The following is a 22425-nucleotide window of genomic DNA, read 5'->3' as shown; positions in this document are numbered from 1 at the left end:
ATGATTCTTCTGTAATAAACTTTATGATCTGCATAATCTTAAGAATTATATAGAACAAGAAACTTTTACGTTCTTGCTCTTTAACTCATGGTTCTACCTTAGCTGAGCTGTATGTACGTAGTTGTTTTGATGAGGTATACATATGGATATCTATCCTGTGCCTTGCATTTCATATATGTAGTTTATTACTGTTTATACTCAGGTGTATGTTGACAGAACAATATGTATATTGATTGGCAACATATTTGCAGTTGCTTTCTGCCTTGCATCATTGTGCATTAATAATAATTGTATGCAGCAATAATTTCCTAATCACATAGTTCCCGCATGTCAATTTTCTCTTGATTAAAAAGGATATTTCTCAGGGCAGGAAGATTCATTCATATATATATATGTATATGTATGTGTGTGTGTGTGTGTGTGTGTGTGTGTGTGTGTGTGTGTGTGTATATATATATATATGGTGTTCGGCTTGGTTGGGTATTTTCCCATCATTGTAGTTGTTCTTTAAATACGTTTCAGCAGAATCTCATCTGCCATCATCAGGTTCTGTATTGTGTCCGTCTGTGAGTGTGATTGGTGTCTCTAATATCTTCTGTCTGTTTTTGGCTCTTTTTGTGTGTTGCTTTAATGTGTGTGCAGCTTGTGAAATGCTATCATTAGTTAGAAGTGGTATATATATATATATATATATATATATATATATATATATATATATATATATATATATATATATATATAGATATAGATAGATATATATATATAGATATATATATATAGATATATATATATAGATATATCAATAGATATCTAACAGCAAAACTACAAAGCCATTATGATAGTATTATAGTCATTACTGTGTATGAAACACAAGCTCCATAACAACTGTTATTCAGGGGGTTTTCCCCCCCTCTTTTTCCCTCCTGCAGAACATAAAAGGTCTAGCAGTGATTCTCTTTTGGATGGGAGGTAAAGTTTCCATCTGTTCTTTGGTAATTATGTGATCTGGTATCAAGTTGCTTATTTTGATCATGTGAGAATTAACTTTCACACCACAGTCCAAAAACTTGCTCCTGTTTTTATTGGATTAGTACCAGATTTGTAATTGTTTCTTCATGTATTTTCTATTCCCTACACATAATTCAAAGAAACTAGTAAAACACAAAAACAATTTTAAATGTCTACAACCTTTGGATAAAAATGCTGAAGAATTACCTTAGCTTCTCTATCCTGAAGGACATTTAGTCAACATTTTTGCTATTTTGTTAGAAATAGTAAAAGTAATATTTAATCAGCCCTTTAACCCTAACCCTAGAGGATTAGTCATTGGAACAGAAGACTTTAATAAAGTGGGATCTTTCTGGGGATTCAATTCTTTCCTCTCTAACCATATCTCTAATAGTCCTACGTACCAGCCAATATTTCAGTATAAATTTGCCATCACTCATAAATAAACACCATTAAATTGTAGGTACATAATATGTGACAAGGACCCTAAATTCATAATATGTGATAAGTGCTCAAAATTCCAAAATATTTTAATATATGGCAATAAGAAGTTATTGTATTTCCCCCAAAATAATTCCCCAGTTAATTGAGGTGGCATAATAGTAGTAGGAGCATCCATTGAAGGCTGCTGGCAGAATTATCTTTCCACTGGCTTTCATGAGCTAATTTATTTATGGATACTAGATTAGAAGTCTTTAGATGACAGTATAGGTAGAGAGAAGATGACTGACTAAAAGTCTCTGTTATAATACAATTAAGGATTTATATAAAGGTCCTACGACATGTCTTTCTTTCTCAATGAAGATTGGAGGATAAAAAGAAAAATATCTATGTTTTGGCTGACTTAACATCCAGAATATGGTAATGTTTCAGGACTTCTTTAAACCATTCATCATCTTCATTGTTTTCTTGTTATCCTTAGTTTATTCCTTTCATCCATCTTTAGTTATTTCATATTTAGTAAGACCAGATGTTTCATTCATTCATTCATTTATTCATTCATTCATTCAATTCACATGGCTGCCTATCTCAAAATATGTCTTGGGAGCCTAACAGAAAATTAAAAACAAGATTAAAAATGTACATTATGTAAAACATTAAATAGCAAATATTGAACCAAAATGTATATGCCATTTACTAGAAAAACTAGGCAGCTTATAATGATCCATTAAAAACATTCATAAATTCCATAAATATTTAAATCATTACAATCTTTTTTTTTTAAACTGCCGCTTCCATTAACATTCAAATTCCCCCAAACTCATGCAGAACAGGATGCTTTTCACATGACTTCTGAGGAATAAAAGGATGGAGGCTAACTCTCTTGGAAGGTAAACTCTTCCTAAGCAATTACTTAGAGCAATTACTAGTTCTGATTCCCTGACGTGGATCTTGGTAATCTTATTTTTACTCATTTGATTTCTTTTTCTCAGGTTGCTGCTTTAATTTTAATTGTATTTTCTAAGCTATCTAGAAATCAGTTTAGTGTAGTGGCTGCGGCTTCAGAATAGAAACCAGGATACTGTGAGTATTAGTCACACTTTAGATGTGACTAATAAAGTAAGCTAGGTGACCCTGGCCCAGGTCACTCTCTCTTGGTCCTAGGAAGGAGGCAATGGCAAGTTAGTTTTGAAATCTTGCCAAGAAAACTGCAGCAACGTATCCAGGTAGTTGCTAAGAGTCAAAACTAGCTCAAAGGCGCACAAATAACACAGAGAGAGAGACAGAGAGAGACTATATCTGAGATATAGTAAAGCAAGAATTATTGACTTCAATTCCTCGTGGTCCAGAAATGAGCACAACAAGCCAAAGTTAACCAAGACCTCTCTTAGCAATGTTTTCCATCTGTTGTTCCAATAGGAGGCATGAGTTCAACACCTCATGATTTCTGGAGACACACAACTCTGTTAAGAACTATAGACTGAATTTCAGTGAAATCATGTGCTTTTTGTACCAATAGTAATTCCAATTTGCTGGGATGTAGCAGATCTATTTTGCAATCGGTCATCAGTTCCTTATATCCCAAGTATTGGGTAAGATATACCCCAAGTATTGGGTAACCACAGTACAGCATTGTATGGTTTAGGATCAAGAAGTAATCCTGGGTCTCATTGGCATTATTAATAATGATGGATCTCAAACTGACGGATGATGTCTCTGTGGTTTCACGTACCAATAAATGTTAAATGGAAGGAGGGGAGGAGCCCCGAGACACCCATATTCAAGTATCTAATTGCTCAGCCTCTCCTTCCACAATAATGCTGATTTGGGATTGCCCAGCTCTCAAACACAATTCCAAAGGATACCACTGAACCTCAGAGATTGAAGTGGATGAGAAGAGGTTTACCACTTCCCTTAAACCATGCAATGGGTCCTCCACAGGAATGACTAATACAGTTTCAGTCGTGTGCTCAGGCCCACAAATGCATTTTATCAAATACCTTCTCTGGTTGGAGGCTAACCACCTTCTCAATAATTTTACTAAAAAATGGCAGGGTGGAGACAAGCCCATATTTATTTAACCCAGGTGAGTCCAGGAATAGCTTTTGTTCTGAAGCATAAAGGGCATTTAGGCCATTCATAGTTTCTTGGCAAATAAACTTATATGCTAGATGCTTGCTAAAATGTACTGCTGCATTCATAATTTACATTATCTGCACAAATATCATATCGGAGATGTAAACCTTCCAAAATACAGATGAAATAGCCATCCACCAATAAAAACTGAATTCATATAATGGATCTGTGATATTCTGGAACCTCGAGGCTAATTCAGTCATTCATAATCCTATTTATGTGATGTGGGCTAATGAAATATGTGACCAGTGCTGTCCACAAAATGTTACAGCAATCAGATATAATTATTCCAGTTGCAGCAACTGAAAATATGTTGCCTCAAGATGTATATCATCACTGGGAACCTTCATTAGTCTTTGAAGATATCCTGGACCATAATTTCAATCCTCCACACAAATATGTCTCCTAAAACAGTTGCACAGTGAAAATTTTGAATATTTACAATGGTCTCTGCTTCTAATTGGATGGTACTCTCACTTTTATGGTATATTATTTCATAGGTTACATCTGCATATTCAATTACCATTTGTGTAAATATGTACTTTAGAAGCTTTAGAGAGCAGATTCAGAAAGCAAGTGTTATATTTTATTCAGAAAAATGATATCAAGAGATAAAGCCTTTGGTCTATTGATTTTGTGGTTGCATATTATTTCCTCCAGGACATTCTCCTTATTCCTCTAAAGCAGGGGTGTCAAACTCGCAGCCCGCGGGGCAGATGTGTCACGTGCTGGCCATCCCCAGCCCCAGTTTAGCAAAAGGGAAAAGTGTTATACATCACATGATGACAACGTTGTGAGTTTGATACCCTTGCTCTAAAGATAGTTAGCTTAAATTTCCAAAAGAGAGCAACATGTTTAAGTAGTGAGAAGGAATGCTACATGTTACTGACGTTCATAGATCACACATGCTTCTCTTGTTTCCCCAGTTAAGCAGTATCTATGGCAGGGATGGACAACTATGGCCTCTTTATGACCTGTGGACTTCAACTACAACCTATGGCTGGCCCAGGAATTCTGGGAGTTGAAGTCCACAGGTTGTAAAAAGGGGCTATAGTTCCCCATATCTTTTTCCTATATATATCTTCTCCCTGTATACTAGTGACTGCATCTCAAATGATCCATCTGCTGATGACACAACAGTGATTGGTCTCATTCAAGACAGCGACGAATCTGCATACAGACAGGAGGTTATACAACTTGCCTCGTGGTGTAACCAGAACAATCTGGAACTGAACACACTCAAAACCTTAGAAATGGTGGTAGACTTTAGAAGAAACCCTCCCATACTACCACCTCTTACAACACTAGATAACACCGTATCAACAGTAGAGACCTTCAAATTTCTAGGTTCTACTATATCACATGACCTGAAATGGACACCTAACATCAAAAACGTCATCAAAAAAGCACAACAAAGAATGTTCTTTCTGCGCCAACTCAGGAAGCTCAAACTGCCCAAGGAGCTGCTGATCCAGTTCTACATAGGAATGATTGAGTCTGTAATCTGCACCTCTATAACTGGTTAGGTTCTGCAACCCAACAGGACAGACACAGACTTCAGAGGATAATTAGGACTGCAGAAAAAACAGTTACTACCAACCTGCCTTCAATCGAGGACCTGTATACTGCACGAGTCAAAAAGAGGGCTGTAAAAATATTTACAGACCGCTCACATCCCGGACATAAACTGTTTCAACTCTTTCCTTCAAAACGACGCTATACAGCATTGCACACCAGAACAACTAGACATAAGAACAGGTTTTTTTCCTGAAAGCCATCACTGCTAAACAAATAATTCCTTCAACCCTGTTCAACTATTACAAAGTCTGCACTACTATTACTGTTAAGTCTTGTCATCACTCCTTATCACCCATCCCCTCCCACTTGTGGCTATGTCTGTAACTTTGTTGCTTGTATACTTACGATTTATATTGACCGTTTCCTAGTATGATTGATTGCTTATTGTACTCTATGACTATCATTAAGTGTCGTACCTCATGATTCTCGACTCCTGATGTATGTATGTATACTGAGAGTATTTACACCAAGACAAATTCCTTGTGTGTCCAATCACACTTGGCCAATAAAGTATTCTATTCTATTCCATGGTATTCTGATAAATCATGTGCTTGCTTCACTTTTATGTACTTGACAAGGCAAGAAGCAAGAAAAAAGCTGGAGAGGGGAGTACACAAATTTAAACTCACTCAGGATCACTCCCTATTTAGGCTTCTTAAATGAACTTACTTATTAAGAGATGTTGTTCTCCCTCAAGCCGCTCGGAGCATCCAGAGTGGGAGGTGCTTCAGACTCCTCTCTCACAGGCTGAGCTTGAATTGAGGAACGCTCCTCCTCTTCCACGTGACTCCATGCAGCGTTCCCCAGTTCTTGCTCAGCCTCGAAGAGACAGGCTGTTCTTAGTGCAGGCTCCTTGGCTGACTCAGGATTTCTTCTTATTTCTTCCTATTTCACCTCAAAAACAGGTTTGATCTTCTCCTTTTAGCCCCTGCGCAAAGGGTAGTGACCTAGGGGAGCATTCCCTTGCCCCTAGGGGCTTAAAGCGGGCAGGATCGCAGTGCCTTCACGCTAACCCCCCCCACCACCACCATCCGATCGTCCTCTCTGCCTCTTTCCACGCCGCCTCCTTAGCGGCTCGTTATTTTGCGCCTATAAGCGCTGCTGGTTTTCCCCCCACCTCGAACGCCGATCGTTCAGGAAGGGCTAAATCCCTCCTGCACGGCCCCTCTCGGCGCGCTGAGCTAGCCGGAGGAGTGCCTTTTTCCGTCCCGAGAGGCCCTGACGCTCGCTCAGCTCGCGGCCGCCATTTTGGGCGCTGCCTCGTGGTCGGGCGCCATTTTGTGTTACCAGAGAAAGCTGCGGTCGACCTAGTCCTCATCCGGACCCTTAGGGTCACGAGCACAGTCCTCTACAACTGCTAATACCTGACCGGTTCAGCACATTGTTGGCCTTCCCGCAGCCTCACTCGGGGCGAAGCACAGCAGTACGCCCCCCTCCAGTTTTTGCCTGGAGGACAACTGCTAGAGGCCTCTCTGCTCCAAATAAAAATAGGCCTCAGGCGTTCATTTGGGTAATTTGGACAATCATTAATCTTGATCAGCTTTCGTTTTCCTTTTTGGTACAGTTATACTAGTTCAACTTATTTAGTTCTGATTAAATAATAATAATAATAATAATAATAATAATAATAATAATAATAATAATAATAATAATAATAAAAAATACAAAAAATATCAAAAAAAATATCCAAAAAACCCAAATACATATATACATATACATATACATATATATATGGTGTTCGGCTTGGTTCGGTATTTTCCCACGTCATTGTAGTTCTTTTAAAGTTGTAGCAACGTTTCAGCAGAATCTCATCTGCCATCATCAGGCTTCTGTATTGTGTCCGTCTGTGAGTCAGACTTTTACAGTAGTTTCAGATTTGAATTTGGGGCAGCCTATTGCTGTGCCAGAATGGTTTTTCTTCATCCTGATTGGTTGGGAGTCTTGGTCTGTGTTTATTGGTCTCGGAGTTTGCTGTGTTCTGCTTGATTGGTGTCTCTAATATCTTCTGTCTGTTTTTGGCTCTTTTGTATCTTGATTGGCTGGCAGCATTGTGTTGCTTTAATGGAGGCCTTTAGTGCAGCTTGGCTTCGGGTAAATGGACGGCTATCATTAGTTGGAAGCTGGGTTTCATCTGGGTGCCTGGTTGGGGTGTGTTTGAGCTGGAGGTATCAGGGGATCTGTTTGTGCCCAGGTGTTTGCCTGGCTTGTGGTGTGGAGATTTTTTGTTTGTGAGTGCAGGCTTCCAAATGATTGACAGCCTGGTGGAATCATCTCTTCTGTTCATGCTTTCTGGTCTTTTTCAATCTCTATGGCTTCTCTGATGATTCTGTGATTAGGGTTTTCTATAGTGGCCAGGGTTTTGGTGCCATTGAAGTTGATGTTATGACCTGTGGCTTCCATGTGTTGGACTAGTGAGGAAGTGTGTTCCAGATTTTTGACTGCATTTTTGTGTTCATCCAGGCGGGTGCTTATTCTTCTATTGGTCTGTCCAATGTATGTGGCCGGGCATGATGCACAGGGGACTTCAGTATATGCCTTGGTTTTCCAGGTCAATTTTATCTTTGGGGTTGCTAAGGATGGCTGCTATTTTTCTGTCTGTTTTGAAGGCAGTCCTGATGTGATGTCTGTGTAGTACCTTACTAATTTTGTCTGTAGTACCTCTTATGTAGGGCAGGACAGCTGTTCCACAGGTCTGTTCATCTTCTGGGTCTCTATTATGTTTCAGTGTGTTTTTGTGGATCAAGCTGGTGATTTTGCTTTTGTGGAAGCCGTTGGCTGTCAGTACTTTAGTCAGGGTGCATAGTTCAGTCTTAATGTGTGTCTTGTCTGCCAGGCGTTTGGTTCTGGTAATTAGTGTTTTAGCCACGGAGTTTATCTGTGCTGGGTGGTGGTGGGATTGGGCGTTGAGGTAGCGGTTGGTGTGGGTTTTCTTCTGGTATATGGTGTGTCCTAGTGTGCCATCTGTTTTTTTGTAGATTAGTACATCTAGGAATGGTAGTTGTTTGTTTGTTTCTGTTTCCATGGTGAACTTGATTTTGGGGTGTGCGCTGTTTAGGTGTGTTAGGAAATTGTTTAGGTTTTCTTGTCCATGGGGCCAAATCACGAATGTGTCATCGATGTATCTTAACCATAGTTTGGGTTTGAGGGTGGCATTGGCCAGGGCTCTGGATTCGAATTCTTCCATGAACAGGTTTGCAATGACAGGTGACAGTGGTGATCCCATGGGAGCTCCTTCTATTTGTTTGTATCTTTGTCCTTTGTATATGAAATATGTGTTGGTTAAGCAGTGTTCTGTTAGTTCCATGAGGTGTTTAGCTGGTTGGTATTTATTTTTGATGATTTCAAGGGTCTCTTTTATCGGGACTTGAGTGAATAGTGAAACCACGTCAAAACTTACAAGCAGATCTTCTTGCTCCACGTGTAGATCTTTGATCATTTCCAAGAAGTGGTATGAGTTTTTTACATGAGAAGCTGCTGTTTCAGCATGGGGCTGTAGCTCTTTTGCTAGGTGTTTAGCTAGGTTTTGTAGTGGTGCTCCTCTGGAGCTGACTATGGGTCTGAGAGGTATGCCTTCTTTGTGTATTTTTGGGAGGCCGTATAGTTTGGGGCATCTGGAAGATTTCTCTCTGGGTATGATCATGTGTTGGATCTCTTTGCTTATGTGGCTGGTTATAATTTTCTTCTTGGTTAATTTTTCCAGATATGTGGTTGGGTCAGTGTTTATGGGTTTGTATGTGGAGTCTTGGAGTAGGTCTGTCAATTTTGTTTCGTAGTCTTTTCTGTCCATTACTACAGTGGCATTCCCTTTGTCTGCTGGGAGGATGATTATGCTGCTATCTCTTTTCAGGGTTTGTAGTGCTTTGATTTCATTTTTCTGTAAGTTGCTTTTTGGTGGTTTGCTTGTGCATAAGATGTTGGTAACTTGGTGTCTTATTTTATCAGCTTCATCTGTATTTAATTTAGTTAGGCTGGATTCTACTGCACATATGATGGATTCTGTGGGGATTTTTTGGGGGTGCTATAGCATAATTGATACATACATATACATACACACACACACACACACACACACACACACACACATACACTTTATTACTCATTTCAATATATATCTTTATTATTGTTATCATAGTACGTATTAAAATTCCAAAAGGTGCGGGCCAGCTCAAAGACCACCCGGGCTTTGTTGTAGGCCAAACCCTAGGTGAGCCAACCGCCTCTAGTGAATTGTATATACTTATTATCTCTTAAGATGGCAGATGACAATTCTTCTAAACGCCCTTCTCTGAAGGCTAAATCGAAGTCTCACCATTTGTGCAGGCAGGCTAAGGAACCTTCCAAGGCCTCCCAGAGGGATGCCTTAAGACGCCATAAGGTGTTGGAGAAGGAATTCGATAGGCGATCCAGGGAGTCACGTTCGGTGCCTCCAGCCCTCCCACCTTCCACTCCCTCCACCTCTAATCAACCCCCCCTCCTCCAGATCTCTCTTCCCGATCCAGGCGCAGCTCACCCCAGGGTCATCCGGCCCTGGGATCAACGACCAGACGGACACCCGAAGCCACTTTTACTCCTACGGCCGCTGGTCTGCGCCAAGAGGAACCTTCTACAGTAGAGGTTCCAGCACAAATGAGAACATGGATGGAACTGGCTATCCGCCAGGGAATTGCGGAGGGTCTACAACAAATGTCCAGACCCGGCTTCTCCCCAAGGGCCCCCGAACACGAGTCTCTCTCCGTCAGATCCCTTCCAAGATCGGATCCTCCTATCGGTCAGGTACTCTCACAGAGGGATAGCCCTCTTCCTGAAAGGGAGCAGGAGGAGGAGGAAGGGAGCTTCGGTCATTTTGGGGAGGAGGAGGAGGAATTCGAATTGGAATCAGCCCATTACAGTGAGCCCCTATCAGAAGCGGAGCCGATGGAGGGGGAGATGTCGGAGGATGAGGGTCTTACCCCCGACCAACCCGCATTCGTGGGCCTGTTTAAGCCGCACCTGTACAAATCCCTTCTGTTTAAGGCAAAAAACATCTCTGGCCTATTCACCCAGTCTCCCTCGCCCCCCCCCTCCCCATTGGAAGGCCCAGAGGATTCCATCTTTAAGCAGCCGGTGGTAGAGGCCGAGGTCATCCCGGCCCCGCCTATTTTTTCCGACCTGGTGGCGAAGCAGCTGGCTTCCACAGGGGCACCCCCCGCCCCATCCAGCCAGGATAAGAGATTCTTCAACCTCAACTCAGACTTTTCTAGTCTTCTAAATACCCCCGAGGTCGATGAGCCCATTGTTGGCCTAGCATCCTCCTCCACTACCAGTGAGGCTTTGGAGGCTCTGAAGCCCGAGGACAAGCGGGCGGAACTGGCATTGCGCTGGGCCCACCAATCCGACGCTTGGGCCATTAGATCGGCCACGGCTGCCTCCTTTTTCACCAGGTCCTCAATCCAGTGGCTTCGTCAATTAAAACAACATGTCCCCACCTCTAACGTAAGAGCACACCAGGATATAGCTAAGCTGGTGGCTGCAGCAGAATTCTCAGCCGACGCCACCTACCAATCGGTGAAGTTTTCCACTAGAGCCATAACTTCACACGTCACAGCCTGCCGCCTGCTCTGGATCAAACATTGGCAGGCGGACGTTAAAAATAAAGTCAAATTGGCCACCACTCCCATTAAGGGAGACAAATTATTCGGCCCAGCTCTGGAACCCCTGCTAGTCGAGGGCCGCAGCAAGAAAAAATTTCTCCCCTCTCTTTTTCGGAGGTCAGAGTCAAGAGTCCCTCAACCCTTTTGGAGAGGTTCCTTCTGACCCTTCTTTCAACCTCCCTTCCCACCTAGGTACCCGAGAACCCCCTCCTTCCGCCCATCCCAACCCCAGGATCGAGCCGACTCGGGCGACAGGAGTAGAAGGGGCGGCAGCTACAAGAGACCCTTCAGGGGATCAGGGGGAAGACCCTTCCGTCATCCCAGATAGACCCCGTTCCTCACCCCCCATTGGCGGACCTCTCAGACATTTCACCAACCAATGGGATTCCTCTACCTCCGATGCCTGGGTTAGAGACACCATCAGGTTCGGTCTCGCCCTTGAGTTCCGCTCCGCCCCCTCTGACTTTTTCAGGACATCCCCCCCCCCCCTCAAGGGAACCCACCAAACGCAAATTGATGGATTCCGCTATTCAACATCTCGACATTCAGGCCATCCAACCCGTCCCACCCACTCAACGAGGACGGGGATTTTACTCCCACCTCTTCGTGGTTCCCAAGCATTCTGGTGGATGGAGAGCGATCTTAGACTTAAAACGTCTTAATCGTCACTTGATCCATCGCAAGTTCAAAATGCACACCTTGCACTCTATCCTCCTGGGTACCAGGCAGGGGGACTGGCTCTCCTCTATAGACCTTTCGGAAGCATACCTACATATCCCAATCCGGCCCTCCCACCACAAATTCCTCAGGTTTTGTTACAACAACCACCACTTCCAATATGTAGCCCTCCCCTTTGGTTTGGCATCAGCCCCAAGGACCTTTACCAAGGTTCTCGCGGCGCTAGCGGCTCACCTCAGGAACCTTCCCGTACGCCTCCACTGTTACCTGGATGATATCCTCATCCTATCCCCCTCCAGACGCCAGGCAGAGAGGGACACCAGGGCTACTCTCTCTGCTCTCCAAGCCCACGGGTTCCTTATAAACTGGCAAAAGAGCCAGCTGGCCCCATCCACTCGAATTTCTCACTTGGGGGCTGTAATTGATTCGATCACAGAAAAGGTCTTTCTCTCCTCAGAGAGGTTCCTCAGTATCCAGAAATCTGTTAAACAGATTAGGCGGTCAAAAAGGGTAACTCTATTAGACCTCTCCAAATTACTAGGTAAAATGGTCTCATGCATTTCCATTGTTCCCTGGGCCCGTTTACACAGCAGATCCCTCCAGTGGTTCCTGCTCCCATTTCAAAGATCCGGCAGAAGCAATTCGAAATCCAAGGTCAAGGTACCTCCAAAGGTCCTCACGTCCCTCCTCTGGTGGACCAACCCCGCCATCAACAAAGGCCATTACTTCAAGGAGCCCCAGAGGCTGATCCTCACTACAGACGGCAGCCTATGCGGATGGGGCGCTCACGTCAACTCGCTCACGGCACAGGGCAGATGGTCGAAGATAGAACAAAGATGCAGCATAAACTGGCTGGAACTTCACGCCGTCCACCTGGCCCTGCGCAGCTTCCTCCCTCAGGTACGCGGACGTCATGTCCTCATTCTCATGGACAACGTCACGGCCAAAGCACACATCAACAGGCAAGGGGGCACCCAGTCTATTCAGTTGATGAGAGAGGCCGAGCGCCTCTGTCGTTGGGCAGAGTCCAATCTCCTCTCGCTAAAAGCAGAGCACATCTCAGGAGTTTCCAACATCCAGGCGGACTGGCTGAGCAGGGCCATGGTGGACCAGTCAGAATGGCGCCTCCACCCCTGTTCAAGGAGGCGTCCAGGATCTTCGGCCTACCAGTAGTGGACCTTTTTGCATCCCCGACCAACGGCCAACTTCCAAGATTTGTCTCGAGATACCCGTCCCACGGGTCGGAGAGCCACAATGCACTACGCTGCCCCTGGCCTCCAGGGCTCCTATACGCCTTCCCCTCACTAGCCCTAGTCCCCAGAGTGATCCAGAAACTAATCCACGAGAAGGCCAAACTGCTGCTGGTGGCCCCTTATTGGCCCAGGCACCCGTGGTTTGCGGACCTCCGCAATCTATCTGTAGCGCCCCCCTGGAGAATCCCCCCGGACAGGATCTTCCTCTCCCAGGGGCCCCTTCTACATCCGGATCCCCAATGGCTCCAGTTAGCCGTCTGGAGGTTGAGCGGAACCGCCTGAGGAAAGAGAAATTCTCTAGTCAAGTATTTGACACCATTCTAACCGCCAGGCGGCCCTCAACCACGCGGATCTATGAAATCGCAGCTTTATCAGTCAGAAAGGACCTCTGCGTTTTTCACGCCGACCGGGTGATCCTTCGACCCGACCCTACCTTCCTGCCCAAGATCAACTCCACTTTCCACAGGGCGCAGGAACTAGTTCTCCCTAACTTTTGCCCAAGACCCTCACAAGACAGGGAAATTCTTTGGCACACCCTGGATGTGAGACGGGCCCTGCGTATCTACATTAAGCGCACTCAACCCTTTAGGAGGTCGGAATCCCTATTCCTTTCCTTTCGGCCCAAGACATTGGGTCACAAAGTATCCCCTTCAACTATCGGTCGCTGGATCAGGGCAACTATCTCCAGATGCTACCTGTCACAAGCCCTGCCTGCACCCAGTGGAATAACAGCACATTCCACCAGGAGTGCGGCTACTTCGGCAGCCTGGGCCACCCAGGCTCCAATCACTGACATATTCCGGGCCGCCACCTGGGCTTCCCCGTCTCCCTTCATTAGGCACTACAAGATAGACGTATATGCCTCAGCTGAGGCCTCGTTTGGCAGAAGAGTCCTACAAAGGGTCATCAAAGACCCGGAGGGGATTCCGAGCCAGACGGAGTCCCTCCCGTAGGACCGCCAAGCTTTGGTATGTCCCACTCTGGATGCTTCGAGCGGCTCGAGGGAGAATGGGCGTTGGTTCTTACCTGATAACGCCCCTTCTCGGCGAGCCGCAAGGAGCATCCAGCCCCACCCTAATTTCTCCGTCTGGTGGGGAATCTTGTTTCGGCCAAGGATCCATTAGTGGTTAGGATGAGTACATAGATTTTTCTTCTCGTCCTAGCAAAACTGGGGAACGCTGCGTGGAGTCACGTGGAGGAGGAGGAGTGTTCCTCAATTCAAGCTCAGCCTGTGAGAGAGGAGTCTGAAGCACCTCCCACTCTAGATGCTCCTCGCGGCTCGGCGAGAAGGGGCGTATCAGGTAAGAACCAACGCCCATTTTCATTGTTGGCAGAAGATATCAGACGAGTAATATAAATATGAATCTAGTAGACTTGTAAATAGCCTGTTCAGGGCACTAATATTAGTTCCCAAATAGGGCAGAACCCTTTGTATTCTTTGACAATAGTAAGTCTTGTTTTTTTCAGCTGAATTTCATCCCAACTAAACGAACATAACATTGCAAATCTCTGTGGATGCAGGTTTGTAATCTCCATGGCGACTAAGAGGGTTCATATAAATTTTGCTGAACCATGATATGGTTTACATTGGTTTTGCATAGAATGTTGTGTGACTGCAAACATTTCACTTTGCAAAGCAGAGCTTATGATTCAGAATACTATGTAAATCCAGCCAATTAGTTGATTAAAATTGGTTGGTCTACAATGATGCCCTGACTCATAGCTTGTCATTCCCCAGAAGCTTTTTTTAACTATTAATCTTGCCTTGAGTTTCTTTTTTGTCCTTGATGTAATGGACAAGCTATTTTCTTTGATATACAATCCTGGTCCATGATGGAACAATAATAATTTATTTGTTATTTTCTATCCAGTCCTTCCTGTGAGGAATTCAGGGCAATTTTGACTTAAATTGAAAGAAGCTAATTATAAGCAGGCATGCCTCCGTGCAGTTTTTAATAGTTCTGTGGAAGAGGAAATTTTATGAAAAGTTTCCACTTCTGTTCAACTGTTCTGCCAGAGCCCTCTCTTTGACATCTGGCCACCTGCTTATAAACTCATGAATAGCTTAGTATTACAGCCCTGACTCTTAGCATCTTTATTGAGCTCTGTTATACTAATACGTTTCATTATAAATGAAAACATTTCAACACAAAGAAAAATATCAAACAATGCCATTTTTATTCTGTGGTTTATTTAAATAAATTTACTATGTAATCAGCATGCACTCTGGCAACAGTAACCACAAACAAATTTTGATGGGAGCACTGCAAATAACTACTGAAGGATAGATGCAAATGTTGTTTACTTGCCGTTTTTGAACTAATGGGGAGAGCAGAACCATGCTTTCTCGCACTGACTACTATACAGGCTTAGCTTCATGATTATAACTTAGTTTCTGTTCCATTGGTTAATGCAAACTGAAAGAGGCTGTTGAATATATGAATTTACTCCAGTGAAGGAATTGTATTTGAGGTGGGGGGGGGGGGTTGGGGGGGGCAGCTCCTCTCTCTCTTCTGTCTTTTATTACAAATAATTCAAAGGAAATACCTATGTTGCTAAATGTCCTTTAGGACAGGTCCAGGGAACAAAGATGTGGCCTCAAAGCTACATGCAGGCCATCTATGCTGCTCTTCTGTCCTAGAGTTGGTGTGGTTCCAAATTTAACCCTTTTTTGAAGGACCGGAGCTTGAAAAGGAACCTGTTTTATTCCTTAAAACTCATTAAATCTACAAAACCTGACCAGATCCCACTCCTACCCACTTTTGGTATGCAGCCTTGGATATGACATGGACATTTTACTGCACCTGTCAAACTGCACGCTCTGGATGATTGACAACTTACTGTGGGTTATAAATTGGAATCATGCAAAATAGGTTTGTGTCAGTTTGTATTCATTTATTCAAATAAATGTGTGATGTTTTAAAGCACAAATGCATGTGTAAACTAGCAGCAGGTCACAGTAGTGTCTGCTTCCTACTTCACAAGGCATGTCTGCAGCAACATATACTCTGCCCAATAACTATACAGTTTAATTAAGCTTTATCCAAATACCTTTGATGCATTCTATCTGGGTCAATTAGATAAGTGTGGTTGTACTAAACGTATGTAGGAGTGAACATGCACTTCTTCATTTCTATTTGAAAATTTAGGAACCTCAGTGCTGCTGTATGTAATTTCAGGGAGCTTCTCTTGTGTTTCTGTAGTGTTTAATAGAGAAGCTTGATGTACAGATCTTTCAAGACTTGCAGAATTAGCTATTTCCTCCATGGTTATAAAAGAGGTGAGACCTTTCAGCAGGAAGTTCCATTACATTTACAAATTATTAAGTGGGATAAAAATCTAACAATAACATGTGATATCTTGGCATGGCTCTATATAAACGCTTCAAAATTACACCATTTTAAAAGAGGAATACTTTCCCCAATGGCCCTGTATTTTATTTGGATATTTTAAGATTAAAATGCCTTTATTCTTTTAAGGTTTTCCTTTTCCACATATTTATCCTCTACCCACCTTCCTCTTTTACTCCTTTTGAAAAGATTTCCTGTACACAGGGATGAGTCACTCAGTTCCTCTGACATTTTCAAACCCCTCCACTGGTTATGATCAATTCTTTCTGTTCTCTTATCTCTCTGAATATATCATGCAGAGCCTTTAAAGTTCAAAAGTCTTATCTTGTTCTTTGGATGGCAGGTTTATCTCAACACAATTGTTTTCAGCTCCTATTGTACTTTCCTTTAAACTTAGAATGCTCATTCAGGTTTTTTGGGGAGGTTTTTTTTTTGTATCTGTTCTCAGTGTTGCTCATTAAATTCCTTCTTTTTTATTGTGAACCAGGAGGATTCCTATTTTTATCTCCAGATTTCAGGACAGTGCAAAATTCCACCAATCAAATATAACCACAGTGGGTCCTTCTACATTGACAGTAGGAACACAGAGTACCTCTTGATGTCCCAGAGTGAAAATAGACGACATGTCATCTTGAAGGATAGAAAAACATGCTGTCAAGGCTTTATATGGCAGGATTTTATTCTCCATAAAGTGCCTCTCCATAACATGCTATTAACACCTGTGACATAAATGGGAGGCTTATGTTGCATCATAGGGATATTCTGTAACTAGTATTCGTGCATGCACTGTAATTTTACATACCTGATCTTAGCTGTCCCATGAAGTTGTTTTTCCAGATGCATAATTACAGTAGAGAATTCCAGGATGTACAACAGGCTACATGCATACAAATTATCTTCTATGGTTTTTCTGTTGTCATAGTCAGCATAGTATAGCATTACATCTAAATCTGCACCAGCTGTGTCATCATTGGCTAAAATTACCCTCATCGTTATAATTCAATCCCAGCATTTGAACTTAGTTTGACAAACCATGGTAGTTAATGGAATCTAGTGAATGTTAATTAAGGTTTGTGTAACCACAGAGCAATGCTGCATCATTGTTAAAGCAGATTATAAAATCTGTAGAGGAAAAGGAAGAGAAGGATAGTAGAAGCCTATAGAATATTGCTATTTTCTGTTCATATTTAGGAATAATGGCATGGACAGATTTGATGGAGATTGGGGCCCCACATACATTCTTCAGTATTCTATCTCCTAGTTCAGGGGTGTCAACTCAGTTTCATTGAAGGCCACATCATGGTTGTGTTTGACTTTGGGGGGCCAAGGTGGGTGTAGCCACTTGACATCACTCATGTCGGGGGTGCTTGTGGTGGCCCAAGGGCTCTGTCAGAGAAAACGTTTTTCCGAGCTCCATTTTCAGCTGCGACAGCCTCCTGCAACCCTCTGCCAGCAAAAACGGAGGTCAGGAGGGCTGCCTGTGGCCCACCCGAGTTCTGTTTTCATTGGCAGAGGCACTGCAGGCCGGTCCTTTGTTGTTTCCAGCGTCGCCCTGCAGGCCAGATCTGATCCCCAGGCTTTGAGTCCTAGTTAATAACCTCTTTTTTCTAATTCTGTTCAAACCTGTCTGATTTTTGGAGACTGCCTGGAAAAGTCCCTGCAATTTTCTTTGCATTGTTTTTGCAGAAATAGTTTGCCATTGCAAGTAGTCTTCGACTTACAACCACAATTGAGCCCAACATTTCTGCTGTTAAGTGAGACATTTGTTACCTGAGTTTTGCCCCATTTTATGACTTTGCTTGCCATAGTTGTTACATGAGTTACTGCAGTTGATAAGCTAGTAACCTGGTTGTTAAAGTGAATCTGGCTTCCCCATTGATTTTACTTGTCAGAAGGTTGCAAAAGGGGACCTTGGGACACTGCAGCGGTCATAAGTATGAACCAGTTGCCAAGCATCTGAATTGTGATCATGTGACCAAGAGGATGCTGTAAAGGTCATAACTGAAAAATGGTCCTAGGTCACTTTTTTCAGTACGGTTGTAATCTTGGAACAGTCACTAAATGAATTGTTGTAAGTCAAGGGCTATCTGTACTTGTTTCTTAGTGCTGAGAAAAAGTGACTGTCCTGAGGTCACCCAGCTGGCTTTTTGCCCAACTCACGATCTGGTTTTTAGCTTGATGTCTTAACCACTACATCAAACTAGGTCTCAACCCCCATTTACCCTCCCTGATTTTCTCCCAATTATTTGTCTTATAGCCCATACCTGACAGCAGCTACCTTATTTGTTACTTTATTTTATTTTTTTAAAAATCATGGGTGCCCTTGAGTCTGCTGTATCTCCTCTCACTTTCATTTCTTCAGGGAGCCTCTAAAGCAGACGTGTCAGACACGTGGCCCACGGCCCACATCTGGCCTGTGCCATCCCGAGCCTGGCCCACCCTGGCCACACCCACCCAATTGGCCACGACAACCAGTCCACACCCACACCAGACCCCCAAGGGCAAACAAAATTCTGATATGCCTGCCATGGGATAGCCCTGCTCTAAAGGAAGAAAAGCAGAGCAGAGAAGCCCTTTTTTTGGTACATCCATGGTTTTAAATTTAGCAGCCATCTAATTGTCTAAATTTTGCACCTGTAATCATGCATCCAGTTCTGACAATGCCATAGGTTAGAGTTTAGGAATATTGGACCTTCTAGTAATGATTTAAGATTTCTTTTGTTTTTGTTCAGTTAGAGTTTTTATGCATTTGTTATTTACATCTTCATAAAGACTGGTGAGTTGTTGAGAGTGTTTAATAAATGTATACTTGACATATTTACATGAATCTGTTCTTACCATATTTAATATGTCACTGACAATATGTTTAAGTATGAATTTTAGATTCTGCTCAAGACTTCAGAAGTGTTGGATCATAACAACCAGGCTCCTACAGGCAAAGCTAGCACAACTTGCATCTGAATATGACTCATTCTTTAATCAACTTCCAACTTGTAATGCCAACTTTTATTTCACCAAATACAAGTAAAAGGAAACAATCATACTTAAAACTATTTTGGATAACATTTTCCTTTTCATTCCTAACTTTTAAAGTAGATACATATGAAAGAATACATTTTTGGTCTTCTAGAATCTTCACGTACTCGCACAAAACATTTTTGCGGGAGATGACAAGGAGAATGTTCTGAATGTAGGCTGGGTCGAGGACATTTTTCTAAGGAGATATTGGTTAATCTTTTAAAGTCCATGTATAACACATTGGTTGGCTTATTCAACCCTCTTTGTTTTGAGGTAGAAAAAGCAGTTTGGTAACATGCGTACCACTACACAGCAGTTGTTACTTTCATCCCAGGGACTCGGATCAAACGTGCCTGTTAATGGAATTGCTCTAATGGTCTTGAGAATAATGGCAATGCTTTGGGTAATAGGACATAAGAAGGACTTAGCTGTTGTAGACAAACAGGCATAGCATGTATTTTAAACCAGTTTTTAATCTTTCATATCACTCTGTCCAAGTAACTTATGGGCCCCACCATTAAGTCTTCATTTTCTGAAAATGAATATTCATATATTTACATGCATTCATTACTGTTAAATTGGAGAAACATAGCAATTGCAGTAAAAGCCATTTACACTGAATTATCATTTAGTATAAGCTAGTACTGTATGTAATGTAGAAAAAAATAAGGATGGGACAAAGCTAGTTTGTTTTGTGGCTGCTGTTTCAGTGAGATGGAATAGAACAGTAATGGCTAACCTTTCCGTCCTTGCATGCCAAAAGTGCATGAACGCAGGTGCCAACCTCCATAAGGCAATGCTCGTAAGGCCCTCCACGCCTCCTGTCCATGCACGTGCGACCCCCTGCACACATGCTGCACATCTCTGCGCATGCATGCACGACTCCCCCACGTGTGGTACGCATTTCTGCGCATGCACATGCGTCTCCTGTGCATGCCCTGCCCCCTGCACATGCGCAGCAGCTACCCAACAATCAGTTGGCATGCGTGCGACGGGCCTGGTCCGGGGCGACCACTCGCGTGCTGGTGAAGATGGCGCTACATACCACTTCCGGCACACATGCCATAAGTTCACCATCACGGGAATATGAAATGGATTCAAAATACAGGGCTATTTTCTCATACAGTCTGCAGTGCTTAATGTATACCAAACCAAGTCAAAAGATGGCACAGCAAATGCATTAGTTTATTAATCCCATTTAGAGAGTATTCTATCACCCAAATGGTGATACAGCCCTAAGTTTAGAAAAAAATTGAAAAGGTAAACAACCCACTCAGGAGTTCTCACTGTTGGGAGCAAGGAACAGACAGGGGCCTGTCTAAGATGTGATGCTCCTTTAAATCAAGAGTTTTATTGGGGCTGAAAAAAAACATGTTAGGAGCTGGTTGGCTTGCATGAAGAAGGCAGGTGTTCCCATTGAAATGTATAGAGCTCAATCAGCAGCAGGTACATTTACAATAGGAGAGCAGAAAGATGTTGCAGGTTGCTTAGTTGTTTCTACCTTCAGCACATTTGACTGGAAAATGACTTTCTTGCTTCCTCTCCATCTCCAATTTTAGAAGAATTTTCTCCCTCTGAATTCTTCTGCCTAGTGTTAGTGGTATGTCAGCTGAAAAATGCAACTTTAGATATTTATCAGAGCCAACAAGACCTGACTTTTTTTTTATTCTTTAACCAATATTGGGGAGGTGTGGGCAGGGTTGAAATAATAGATGAGGACTATTTAGGAAACAGGCTTTAATACCAGTTGGCTAAAGACAGAATAGAAAAGGGAAACAAGACTGCATGAGTTACAAGATAACTGCCGGTAGTTTGTCATTGAAACCCTTATTTCAAAACAGCCAGTTAAAAGGGTATCTATGTTAAGGAGCCTTAGGTTACTGTACTTCATATATATTAACTTCAGATAGAGATGTCATCCTCTGTAGGAATTAGAATATATATTGGTTAAAAAACCCATCACCTTCCAAAAATCAAGATTTTTTTTCTCCATTCCTGGTAAGGAGCATAGAAGCAATTAAGAATGAAGGAATGAGCAAGAAACTAACTATAGATAGACTTTCAAAGATTAGCCTGAAGTTCATTTGGAAGGGGATACTTACACAGTTAATTTTAATTCTTTTTGCATAATCTTGTTGTTTCAGATAGCTCTTCTCTCTTCACTCTCTTTTCTCCTTCTTTACTGTCCTAGAAAAAGTGGTTTCCTTCTTTTCATCCTCGCACTCCCTCCCTCTTCCTTCATTCTTAGCAACTGCCTCTGCAGGGTTTTTTTTGGCAACAGTTTGCCTCCATCTTAGGGATGAAGGAGAGTGACTGGCCCAAAATCATCTTTCTGGCTAAGGTGAGACCAGAACTCAAGCCTCCCAATTTCTAGCCTGATGGATTAACTACTCTAGGTAGTCCTTGATTTATGACTATAATTGAACCTGGAATTGTGATTGTAAATCATGTTGGTCATTAAGTGGGTCACCACATGGCAATGCCTAATTTTGTGACCTTTTGTAACACAGTCATTAAAGTGAACACCACCCTCATTAGGTGGATCCATTGACCACAAGGGGCACTTTTTTTGTACCAGAAACTAGAAGTAAATGCCAGTTTCCAACAACAAACATTGTAAATAATGGTTATAATTATAGTGATTGAGGGATACCTCAAAAGGCCACAAATGCAGACTGGTTGCTATGTTCTCAAAATGCCATCATGTCACCAAGGGGAGGCCGTAGTTGTCAGAACTTCAAATCCAGGTCATAAGTAGCCCCGTGGAGGCTTGTTGTAACTTTGAATGATGACTAAACAAACTGTTATAAATCAGGATTTACCTGTAGATCAAACTGGCTCTCCAGTGCTCCTTACTTTCTGTTTGCAGTACTTCTGATGGGTTACAGTCCTTCTGATGGGAAGAGGCAGAGAGCATACATTTGTCTGTATAGGAGAATGGCTGCTCAAGGCAGATAGGGCTCAAATTTTATGTACAGAATACAGAATAATAGAGTAAAAGAATACAGAATAACAGAATAAAAGGGACTTTGGAGGTCTTCTAGTCCAACCCCCTTCACAAACAGGAGACCTGATACAGACAGTGGCTGACCAGTCTTTTCTTAAAAGCCTCCAGTGATGAAGTACCATTCCACTGGTTAATTGTTCTCATGTTAGGAAGTTTCTCCCATGAGCTGTTCAGAGCATCCAAAAGTGGGAGGTGCTTCAGTCTCTTCTGGAAAGGCTGGGCTTAAAACTCTGGGATGCTCTTCCTCCTCCACGGGACACCTCCCCAGCGTCCCCCAGTTTTAGCTCAGCCTTCGTGGTAAGAGGTTGTGCACTCCCTGACTGGAA

General features: G+C 42.8%; 2 protein-coding genes across 3 annotated transcripts in view; both read left to right on the top strand.

Moving 5' to 3' along the window:
* JADE2 (jade family PHD finger 2) overlaps nt 1–22425 on the top strand; it is a 222717-nt gene that overhangs the window by 88535 nt on the left and 111757 nt on the right. The gene's annotated exons all lie outside the window — the stretch shown is intronic.
* LOC148132102 (uncharacterized) lies at nt 9632–10986 on the top strand. Its single transcript, XM_087955294.1, has one exon. It carries the CDS (start codon nt 9790–9792, stop codon nt 10954–10956), a length of 1167 nt encoding a protein of 388 aa, XP_087811420.1. The 5' UTR covers nt 9632–9789; the 3' UTR covers nt 10957–10986.

Source organism: Notechis scutatus, chromosome 2 (genome assembly GCF_049901735.1).
Source record: "Notechis scutatus isolate UNSWTSFEM ecotype Mainland chromosome 2, rNotScu1.2, whole genome shotgun sequence".
In the NCBI taxonomy this organism is placed as follows: Eukaryota; Metazoa; Chordata; class Lepidosauria; order Squamata; family Elapidae; genus Notechis; species Notechis scutatus.
The sequence above is the reverse complement of the archived record's forward strand: the minus strand, read 5'-3'. Positions and strand labels throughout refer to the sequence as shown.

What these genes read in the sequence shown, in the direction of transcription:
- LOC148132102 (XM_087955294.1), top strand. Translation starts at nt 9,790, where the DNA reads ATGAGAACATGGATGGAACTGGCTATCCGCCAGGGAATTGCGGAGGGT.